Source organism: Trichechus manatus, unplaced genomic scaffold (assembly GCF_000243295.1).
Source record: "Trichechus manatus latirostris isolate Lorelei unplaced genomic scaffold, TriManLat1.0 scaffold00209, whole genome shotgun sequence".
Classification (NCBI taxonomy): Eukaryota; Metazoa; Chordata; class Mammalia; order Sirenia; family Trichechidae; genus Trichechus; species Trichechus manatus.
In genome coordinates this window covers 471,561-482,787 of record NW_004444145.1, presented here as the reverse complement: position 1 = coordinate 482,787, position 11,227 = coordinate 471,561, and the positions used below count along the sequence as shown (strand labels likewise).

The following is an 11,227-nucleotide window of genomic DNA, read 5'->3' as shown; positions in this document are numbered from 1 at the left end:
ACGAAGAATTGTCCCGCTCTTGTGAAATACCAGGTTACCCCTGTAACCTAACCGTTAGTTCATCCATCTGTAAGATGGGGCTAATAAACTCCGTCCGCACATGTTTTTGCAAGAACGTTTTTCCACAAAAGGTTATAATTAAGTTCTATTGATATCTAAGAAAACTCTTAAATTCCTCCGCTGTAGACCATAGGCCATGATAGTTGCTGTAACTGTAGTTTCTAATAAGGCCATCATATTCCACGGAGAATACGCAGCGAGATAACTAATGCGGGAAGTCAGCCCACAGAAAACTACCCCCATCCCCCGCCCCGCCCCTCGCCGACTCAAAGGCTTTGGCGAACCACATTGTCCAGCAGACCCTGCGGCCCGCGGCCCGGGGCCGGCGCTCGCGTCGTGCATTCTGGGATTGGTAGTTTCCATTAGCCTATTGTCGGCCTGTGCTGCCCAGCGCCTGAAACTCGCCTTCCCAGTTTGCCGCGCGGCCGTGGGCGTATCTCCGCGACCAGGAAATGGGAAAGATGGCGACTGCTCCGCGACGTTGAGGCCGCGTTGGGCGGTTCAGAGTCAGGGTGGTGAGTCCCGGGCGATGAGGCGGTTACCAGGAACTTGCAGAAAGGGGAGAGTGGGGGTATGGCGGTGGCCCTTGTCTCCAGGTCAAGGGGGGAGAGAATGCCTCAGGGAAGGGGCACGAGCCCGGGAAGCTCTTGTTGGCCGGAGCAAACGGGCGCGGGTTTCCGGGGGGAATGTTGGCTCCTGGGGGCATAGGCCACGTCCCTGGGCGGGAGTCGACCATGTTACGGGCCCAGACCGCTGCCCAAGGACACATCGTCTGTGATATACCCAATCCGACCTTATTCCTTCATGTTTCGAATAGCCAAACGAACTCTGGCTTTTCTCCCAGAACTATATGCTGTCCCGCCTGTGCACCTCCTGTATTATTTCTTTTGCCGGGAATAACATCCTTTCCGCGCCCTTAATTACACATCTTCAAATTCTACCTATAATTAAGACTCAAGAGGCACTTCCTCTACAGAGCCTTCCAAATCCCCGTTCACAACTGAAAGGAAACTCCTTTGAACTCTCGTTCATCTGAGCCTTCATCTTGGCATCTATCCACTGTGTGTCTCCTCCCCTCTGTTGTACTATAAGCTTCCTGTGGACAGGGTCTTCTCATTTCCTTTTGTACTTCACACAGTGCCTAGGGTGCCTTGCATATAGTGGATGCTCAATGAAATAAACTTCACTGGGGGGGAATTAACTCTTTAGATTGTAAATACTTGTTATTTTTGGTGATGAGAAGAGTAGCACCAAATGTGGGTGTAATGAGCACAGCTTGACCAAAGTAAATGATGCCACTAAGAAGCGCACAAGAGAAGAGGCTGTTTATGCTAAAAAATATGAAATATATGATTTGGCAACACTAACAATAACCAAAAAGCAAGTGTATGGTCACATATGTAGGTGTATAGATACATTTGTGTATAGGTAGGTACAGGTGTATACATGTGTGCACAAATAGAAGTATTTATGTGTACATGTATGTATAGATAGGTGTGTGCACATGTATATATTCATAGAGGATACAGTTACAGATACTTCTCAGATGTAACCAGATACTTTGCGAGATTGGTTTTCTGGGTTTGAAGGCTTAGGACCTTAGTCTCATGGGACAACTCAGTCAATTGGCATAATATAGCTCACAGAGTTTATGTTCTGCGTCCTAGTGAAGTGAGTAGTGTCTTGGGTCTTAAAAGCTTGCAAGCAGCCATCTAAGATACAACTATTGGTCTCTATTTGTTTAGTGCAAAAGAGAAAGAAGGAAACCAAAGTCTCAGAGAAGAAACTAATCTACAGGGTTGAGAGCCTACAGGAGCCTGGCCTCAACAACCCTGAGACAAGAAGAACTAGATGGTGCCCGGCTACCACTACCGACCATTCTGATCAGGGCCACAATAGATGGACCCTGACAGAACAGGAGAAAAATGCAGAACAGAACTCAAAAGTCCAGACTTACTGAACCAGTTGAGACTGGGGGACTCCTGAGAGTATTACCCTGAGATACTTTTAAACCTTGAACTGAAACTATCCCCTGAGGTCACCTTTTAGTGAAATAACAGATTGGCACACAAAATAAAGGATATTATCTGTGACTGTCGTGCGCCATTAAAAAAAATCTATATGAGATCAAAAGGTCAACAGTTACTCTAAAACAAAGATGAGACGATAAGGGGACAGGGACACTAGAGTACTGAAAATGGAACAACCAGAACACAGTTAAAGAGGATGTTGACACATTGTTAAAAATGTAACTAATGTTGCTGAACAATTTGTGTAGATGTTGTCAGATGGGAACCTAATCTGCTGTGTAACTTTCACCAAAACCTCAATAAAATATTATTAAAAAAAACCAAAACAGCACTTCATTGAATGCAAAAAAGAATCTGCCTCTGCCCTACACAAACTGAGGAACGCAAAGGTTTGGAGATTTCAGAGGAGGCTGCCGGGAAGCAGTTGGCCAGAATCAGCCTGGTTTATCTGACCCTTGTCATAAGTCCCGTTGCTGTTGAGTCGATTCTACTCATAGTGACCCTATAAGACAGAGTAAAACTACTCCATAGGGTTTCCAACGCTGTAAATCTTTATGGAAGCCAACTGCCACATCTTTCTCCTGTGGAGCGGCTAGGGGGTTCGAACTGCTGGCCTTTCAGATAGCAGCCAAGCTCTTAGTAACCACTGCACCACCAGGGCTCCTCCTATGTGATAAGTTGTTGTTGCTGTTGTCGTCAAGTCAATTCCGACTCATAGTGACCCTATAGGATGGAGTAGAACTACCGCATAGGGTGGTGGATTCAAACTGCCAGCCTTTTAGTTAGCAGCCAAATGCTTAACCAGTGTGCCGTCAGGGCCCCAATGTGGTAAGTAGAACCTATAATAAACGTTGCCTATATTTACTGTTCTTGTATTCTCACTTCTCATTCTCTCCTCAGTTCACTCCACTCAGGCTTCTATTCCCTTTATACCATTGAAACAGCTCTTGTCAAGGTCACTAACAAATTCCATTTTTGCAAATGCAGCGGTCACTTCTCTAGCTCCTGTTTTTCCTCCACCCCAGTAGTAGTTGACACAGTTGACCATTCCCTTCTTGAAACACTTTTTTGGCTTCTGTGATGTCGTACTTTACTTTTTGTTGTCCTTTCTTACTGGCTACTGCTTTCCCGTCTTTTTCTGTGGCTCCTCCTCTGCTTGGTCTCTAAATCTTGGAGTGTTCCAGAGCTCAGTCCTGGGTCTTTTTCCATTTTCTTCTTTATATTGCCTACTTAGGTAAATATCATTTAGTGCCCCATGGCTTTAAAAACCATCTATGTTTTGGTGACTCAGATTTTTGTCTGCAGTCCTGAACTCTCCCCTGAGTTCCAGATTTGCATATCCAACTACCTTCTGGGAATTTCCACTTCATTGTCTTATTGACATCACATTCTCAACGTAGCCAAAATGAAACTTGATTTCCTCCTAAATCTGTTCCTCTGCTAGTCTTCTCCAGTTCACTAATGGCATCGCGAACCATTAGGATGCTCACACCATAAATTTAGGAGTTGTCTTTGGGTCCCCTCTTTCCCTTTCTGCCTTCATCAGTAAGTCCTGTAAGCTCTGCCTCCAAAGTATACGCTGAAACTGTCTACTTCTTCCCATCTCCGTTGCCATTTTCCTACACCATCTCTTGCCTAGAGTACTGTAATAGTGTTCTTAATGGTCTCTTTCCCCCTTGCCTCCCTAGTGTATATTTTCTTGCAAGTCACCAAAGTAATTCTTTTAAACATATACATTTACATTAATTCACTTCCTGTTTAAAACCCTTCTAAGATACCCATTACAGTTAGATTAAGATCCAAGTTCCTTACCCTGGCCTATAGAATATTTCCATAATCCAATTCCTGCCTACCTCACTGACCTCACCTTGAGTCAGTCTTCCTCCTGGGTCACTGCCATTCAGCCACACAAGTCTGTTTTCAATTGGCAAACATGCCAAACTAGTGCCTTAGTACTTGCTGTCCCTTCTACCTAATAAGTTCTTTTCCCTGATCTTTGCATGGCTCTTTCTTGCCCATCATTTAAGACCCAGCATAAATGTCATCTAAAAATTCTTCCTCCCCCTGATATCACCCTGTGTTGTCTTCTTCCTCAGCACTCATTACTATTTGGAATTCTCTTATCTTGCTGCCTGTTTATTGTCTACCACACGAGAATGTAAGTGTTGTGAGATGAGAGATTTTTGTTGTTGTTTATTGTAGCTCCAACATGTAGCAGAGTTTCTGGCACATACTAGGTGCTCAGTGAATATTTGTTGAAAGAATAAATGATGTCCAGGGTGCTCTATAGAGAAAATAACTTTTTCTCTGAACTCTTTTCTTAGGGCTGTGAGTGGGAGAAACAAATATAATTTCCATGTACTGTGTGTGCTGTACTGATACAGAACGTTCAGCCGTTACTCAGGCAATTGTCAGATTAAAATGGGTTGTCTCCACCTTTTGAAAGTGCTACTTGTTCATTTCATTTTTCTTTTCTCACCTTTGTTCATCATGGGAAAGCGGATTGTAAGCTAAAGTTTTTGTTGTTGCCATTGAGTCAGTTCTGACTCATGGTGACCCCATGTGTGCATAGTAGAACTGCTCCATAGGGTTTTCAATGGCTGTGACCTTTCAGAAGTAGATCTCCAGGCCTGTCTTCTGAGGCATCTCTGCATGGGTTTGAACTGCCAGCCTTTTGGCTAGTAGTTGAGTACTTAATCATTTGTACCACCCAGGGACTCCTAGCTAAAGCTTAGGGAACTGATATTCCAGCTGAACTAGTTGTGGATAAAATAACCTGTTACCATCAAGTTGATTCCCACTCATGGCGACCTCATGTGTTGCAGAGTAGAACTGCTCCAGAGTTTTCTTGGAAGGCCTGGAAGCAGACTGGCAGGCCTTTCTTATGCAGTGCCACTGGGTGGGTTTGAGCCACCAGATTATAAGTTAGTAGATAAGTGCAAATCATTTGCAGCACTCACAGACCTAGGAATAAAGTAAGTTCTGAAAAATGTATTGCAAGCCTTAGGGATGATGTTGATGATGGGGTAGAGGTAGATTCACACTTGCTATCATTTTAGCTCCTAACTGAAGTAGGGACAGTTGACAGTGTGGCATAGTGTTCCATGTCCCCCAGGCAGAAGGGAAACAGAACAAATTCCTGCGCAAACCTTTCATGAGACTGGGTAATGTAGATCATCCAGGCTGTGAAAGTCTGAGTAGGGAATGGCAATCAGAATTTCTGGGACTCTAGTTATGGGTACATTTCTTTTAATCTGAGTAAAAGTGAGTTTGTTTCTTCATTTAAATTCAGATTTTCCATGAGCCTACTTCTTTAGGGTGCTGATGACAATTCTAAATCTCGAAGTTAAACTTTTTTTTTTTCCTCTTTTAAGTTTTCTTTATGAGCTCAAGAGAATTTATTTCCCTTAGACTTACTAAGATGTGTTGACTGATCTGGTGAGTTGGCAGACTTACTTCTAAGATAAGCAATACAAGCTACTTTTGGAGATAGATAGTACACTCTTCACTCCCTAGCACTTTTTTTAAATACTCTTTTGGAGTCTAATTACAAAAATATGGTATATTCATTGTACAGATTTAGAAATGAACATATACGAAAAGGAATCAGAGAGAGACAGCGTAGTGTAGTGAATACGAGTGGGCTTCTGGAGCCAGACTGCCTGGCTCCATCATCTGCCACTTACTACCTGTGTATCCTTAGGCAGATTGTTTTATATACTTGAGCTTCAGTTTCCTCTTCAGTAAAGAGGTCATATTAATGTATCTTTCTCATTGGGTTGTTTTGAGATTAAGTGAATTACAAATCAGCTGTTTAGGACGGTACCTAATATATAACGAGTACTCTTACGACAGATGGCAGGAGAGCTGGCTGATAAGAAGGACCGTGATGCATCACCTTCCAAGGAGGAAAGGAAGCGATCTCGGACTCCTGACAGAGAGCGGGAAAGAGACCGGGACCGGAAGTCTTCTCCATCTAAGGATAGGAAGCGGCATCGTTCAAGAGATAGACGTCGAGGGGGCAGCCGTTCTCGCTCCCGTTCACGTTCCAAGTCTATAGAAAGGTAAATAACTCTGTTACATCTGTTACATGGGACGGGCAGTACATTTCAAATGTCTTCCTCCTTGGCTCCCCTCGTGCCTCCGGTATTAGGACATTCACCTTTTTCACATTTCTGTATTCCTAGCCCAATTAGACCTGCAGATGTTTTCAGTTTCCCTTAGTGACCCAGGGGCTCTTAAAGGTTACAGGGAACTTGTAAGATGGAGGCCCAGATGATCAAGGAAGGTAGGTCATCAGCTCATATAGTCTGTGGCCTGTTATTGCCATTAATACTTAGCAGTACAACTCTGAACTATAAAACCTTAGAATTCCCTCATAACTTCCCCAGGAAACACATTCCCCAGATTGAAAAACACTACTTTGAGGAGGAAAGATCATGGAAGCCTTAGGGCTGCAGTGAAACGGGATACTCTGGAAATGTCAAGTGATTCCTTAAATTGTCTGTCTTTTAGAGAACGACGGCACAAAGAACGAGAACGTGATAAGGAGCGAGATCGGAACAAGAAAGACCGAGATCGGGACAAGGATGGGCACAGAAGGGACAAGGACCGTAAACGATCCAGGTATGTAAGGGAATGAGAATGGGCTTCAGGGGAATGCTGCCGTCTCTTCCTGTTCACATCTGAGCTGGCTCAGCTTCATAGGGAAGTCAGTTTCTCTCAGCAGATCTTATTGGTAGTTATTGCAGAGCTGTCCTCTTTTGAAAGCGTAATTAGTCAAGTCAAAACCCTTTGAGGGTCAGCTCATTTTCAGAATTTAGAAATTAGTTTGAAAAGGTTACCAGTTTACAGAACATTCCTTTATCTTCATCAGACCAGTGTCTTACCCAGGATATACAACATATTTTTTAGGATAGCATAATGCCCCAGTGTCTTGATCTCTTTCCTCTGGAAACTTCCTGTGCACAGTTCTTATCAGGCCCCAAGTGTGTAAGTAAGAATTCAGGGCAAAGGACAGAATGCTCATAACAGAAACACAGTGTGGTTGTTTGAGATCTCTTATAGATTAAGCTCAAAGCAGGCATGTGAAAGGATTGCTGGGACTGGTAGGAAGGAAAGATGAGGAGGGGGAACATGTCACAGCATCTGGGAGCAGTGTGGGTAGGTGGCCATGCAAGTTAAATTCACTGTATGTGATAAAGTTAAGCAGAATTTTTTTTTTTATTGTGCTTTAGGTCAATGTTTACAGAACAAATAGTTTCTCAGTAAACAGTATACATATTGTTTTATGACATTGGTTAACAACCCCATGACATGTCAACACTCTCCCTTCTTGACCTTGGAGGACCTTGTTTTTTTTGGTGAAAATATGCATAGCCAAAGAAACACCATTTCAAAAATTTCTACATGTACAATTCAGTGACATTGATTACGTTCTTCCAGTTGTGCTGCTATTCTCACTTTAGATGAAGGTTTACAGAACAAAATAGTTTTTCATTAAACAGTTAGTACACATATTGCCCTATGACAATGGTTAACAACCCCACGACATGTCAACACTGTCCTTACTCACCCTCGGGTTCGCTATCACCCGCTTTCCTGTCCACTTCTGCCTTCTAGCTCTTGTCCCTGGACTTAAGCTGAATTTTTTTCCCCCCAGTGTGCAACTGCTATTTGGAGGGAATATTTTTGATGTCAGTAGTGGAGACCCATTTCCCAGAAGAGATTAGACTCAGAAAAGGAGATTCAGGTAGGATGTGGCCAAGGCGGGGCCATGATCAGTCAGGTTTCAGAGCAGCAGAGTAGCCATGCCTGCTAAGGGAGCTTCAGGATGTGAGGCGTGACCATGGGCCAGTCTTGTTGTGTCATGGGTAAACTTCCATCCTCTTTTTGGTCCTTAGCCTGAACCTCATCCAGGGGCCGCAGGTGAGACAGCAATATGGACTTTTCCTGTTCCTTTTCCTTAAAGCTTGTCTCCTGGTCGAGGAAAAGATTTTAAATCTCGGAAGGACAGAGACTCCAGGAAGGATGAAGACGATGAACATGGTGATAAGAAGCCCAAGGTAAAGGAAAGGAAGGATTTTCTCATCTTCCTCTTCAACTCAAGCCCTGCTTTGTTGATCTTAAGAGGATGAGAGCCTTTATGGACAGAAGTCCTATGTTTTATCTTCAGGCCCAGCCATTATCACTGGAGGAACTTCTGGCCAAGAAGAAGGCTGAAGAAGAAGCTGAGGCTAAGGTAAGAGCTTGGGGTCCTAGGCCTGTTTGTGTTTTTCTCAGCAGGTTTAATGCCCAAACAAATATTTTAGGGCTCTCTGCCATCTCCCCATCAGTGATGTGACTGTACCCTGCTCCCAGATCCTTTATTTACAGTTCCAATCTGTTTTGTAGCCCAAGTTCCTCTCCAAAGCAGAACGAGAGGCTGAAGCTCTAAAGCGGCGGCAGCAAGAGGTGGAAGAGCGGCAGAAAATGCTTGAAGAGGAGAGGAAGAAGAGGAAACAGTTCCAAGACTTGGGCAGGAAGATGTTGGGTTCGTTTTCCTACCCTGTGTAACTCCTAGATAGAGCAGGAAAGGGTAGGATGGGGTTACGGTCACTCAGGACAGACAGAAACCTGTTTGCTCTGGATTTTAGTAGAGGGGAGAATAGGGGAAGTTCATGAGAAAAGTATCTTCCTTTTAGATCTCCATTTTTCTCATATCATAAATTACCTTTTTTTTTCTTATTTGGTGGCCATTGTCTGGGTTCCCTCCACTCCCTCTCCTTTTTACTTCCACTGACCTCTTCTGCAGCTTTGCTTTGTTTGGTCTGCAGAAGACCCTCAGGAACGAGAACGTCGGGAACGCAGGGAGAGGATGGAGCGGGAGACCAATGGCAATGAGGATGAGGAAGGGCGGCAGAAGATCCGGGAAGAAAAGGATAAGAGCAAGGAACTGCATGCCATTAAGGTACAGGCCTTGGCTCTGTCTTCACTTCCCCCTCACAAAAAATGAAGTCTAATAATTTGGCCATTCTGATCTTTGCATTCTCCAAAATGTGAGATTTGGGCCTTGAGCGTGATGGGCTTTGTGATGTCTCCCTGGCAGGAGCGTTACCTGGGTGGCATCAAGAAGCGGCGCCGAACTAGGCATCTCAATGATCGCAAGTTTGTCTTTGAGTGGGATGCATCTGAGGACACATCCATCGACTACAACCCCCTGTGAGTGACTTCAAGCTTAAACTCTAGGTCTTTTACCCTAGGCAGTTTCTAGAGGGAACCAGATGAAGTAAGCTGGGGCGGGAAAAGTGGTAAACTAGTAGTCAGCCAGCCTGCTGGACGAGGAAAGACCCTGGCCAGGAAGGGAAACTGTTACATATTGGTAGTCTGCCCTTTCCTTTTACTGCTGTAACAACTCCTTCTCTTTTTTCTGCCTCTGTCTCAATCCTAGGTACAAAGAACGGCACCAGGTACAGTTGTTGGGGCGAGGCTTCATTGCAGGCATTGACCTAAAGCAGCAGAAACGAGAGCAGTCACGTTTCTATGGGGACCTAATGGAGAAGAGGCGAACACTGGAAGAGAAGGAGCAGGAGGAGTGAGTGATCAGGGCTAGGAGTGGTTGGGCAGAGTTCAAAGTTTCCACAGAAAGGAGTTGGAAGATACTGATTTCACTTATTCTTCGTGTCCTGCTCCAGGGCAAGACTCCGCAAACTTCGTAAAAAGGAAGCCAAGCAGCGCTGGGATGATCGGCATTGGTCCCAGAAGAAGTTGGATGAGATGACAGACAGGGACTGGCGGATCTTCCGTGAGGACTACAGCATCACCACCAAAGGTGGCAAGATCCCCAATCCTATCCGATCCTGGAAGGACTCTTCTCTGCCTCCACACATCTTGGAGGTTATTGATAAGTGTGGCTACAAGGTAAGGGGGCACAGATTGGCTCAGGAGACCTGAATTTTCCTACATTTAGGGGATTCAAACTTCATTTAGAAATAGAGAACTTTATTCCTTGATTGTTTGGTGCCTTCTTGCCAGTGGGCAAAAAGGTGACCTTGTCTGTATCACTTTTTGGTGGAAGTTTTGGCCTTTAGTGATTGTGTTTCCTCTCAGATCCCCATTCCTGTGAACCATACATAGTGCCCCCACATCGTGTTAAGCTTATGTACCCATTCTGTCAGAGTAGACCAGGTGGTATAATTCTGCCTGTACCCTTTACTCTCTCTGGGTCACTACAGGAACCAACGCCAATCCAGCGTCAGGCAATTCCCATTGGGCTGCAGAATCGTGACATCATTGGTGTAGCTGAGACTGGCAGTGGCAAGACAGCAGCCTTCCTCATCCCATTGCTGGTCTGGATCACCACTCTCCCCAAGATTGACAGGTGGGGTCAGCTAGCTCCAGGTGGAATGGGTTCGGCTGGGTATGGAAGGTGAAAATGGCAAATGAGTGTTTGGTTTTCTTTTTAAGTCTATAGTCAGAAACCCCTTCTTTAGTCTGGGACGGACATTGGGGAATAATTGGATCATGATATCAAAGAAGCATGTGATTTTTTTTTCTTGTTGTGCTTTAAGTGAAAGTTTACAATTCAAGGTAGTCTCTCATACAAAAATTTATACATACATTGTTATGTGACCCTAGTTGCTCTCCCTATAGAGTGACAGCACACTCCTCCTTTCTACCCCGGATTTCCCATGTCCATTCAACCAGCTTCTGACCCTCTCTGCCTTCTCATCTCACCTCTGGACAGGAGCTGCCCATTTAGTCTCATGTATCTACTTGAGCTAAGCAGCACACTCTTCACAAGTATCATTTTATGTCCCATAGTCCAGTCTAATCTTTGTCTAAGAGTTGGCCTCGGGAATGGTTTCAGTTTTGGGCTAACAGAGAGTCTGGGGGCCATGTCTTTCAGCGTCCCTCCAGTGGCAATCAAACCATTAAGTCTGGTCTTTTTACTAGAATTTGAGTTCTGCACCCCACTTTTCTCCTGCTCCGTTGGGGACTCTGTTCTGTTCCCTGTCAGGGCAGTCACTGGTGGTAGCCGGGCACCATCTAGTTCTTCTGGTCTCAGGCTGATGAAGTCTTTGGTTTATGTGGCCCTTTCTGTCTCTTGGGCTAATACTTTCCTTGTGTCTATGGTGTTCTTCATTCTCCTTTACTCC

General features: G+C 44.6%; 1 protein-coding gene across 1 annotated transcript in view; it reads left to right on the top strand.

Annotated features, from left to right (window-relative positions):
- Positions 1–493: 493 nt before the first annotated feature.
- Positions 494–11,227, top strand: part of DDX23 (DEAD-box helicase 23) — a 16,682-nt gene continuing 5,948 nt past the window's right edge. Inside the window, exons 1-11 of the mRNA XM_004388276.2 lie at positions 494–575; positions 5,946–6,154; positions 6,606–6,716; positions 8,062–8,155; positions 8,266–8,331; positions 8,484–8,622; positions 8,906–9,039; positions 9,178–9,290; positions 9,520–9,663; positions 9,764–9,989; positions 10,304–10,449. Of these exons, the coding sequence (XP_004388333.1) occupies positions 5,946–6,154; positions 6,606–6,716; positions 8,062–8,155; positions 8,266–8,331; positions 8,484–8,622; positions 8,906–9,039; positions 9,178–9,290; positions 9,520–9,663; positions 9,764–9,989; positions 10,304–10,449 (1,382 nt within the window). The 5' untranslated portion in view covers positions 494–575. The remainder of the gene's footprint in view (positions 576–5,945; positions 6,155–6,605; positions 6,717–8,061; positions 8,156–8,265; positions 8,332–8,483; positions 8,623–8,905; positions 9,040–9,177; positions 9,291–9,519; positions 9,664–9,763; positions 9,990–10,303; positions 10,450–11,227) is intronic.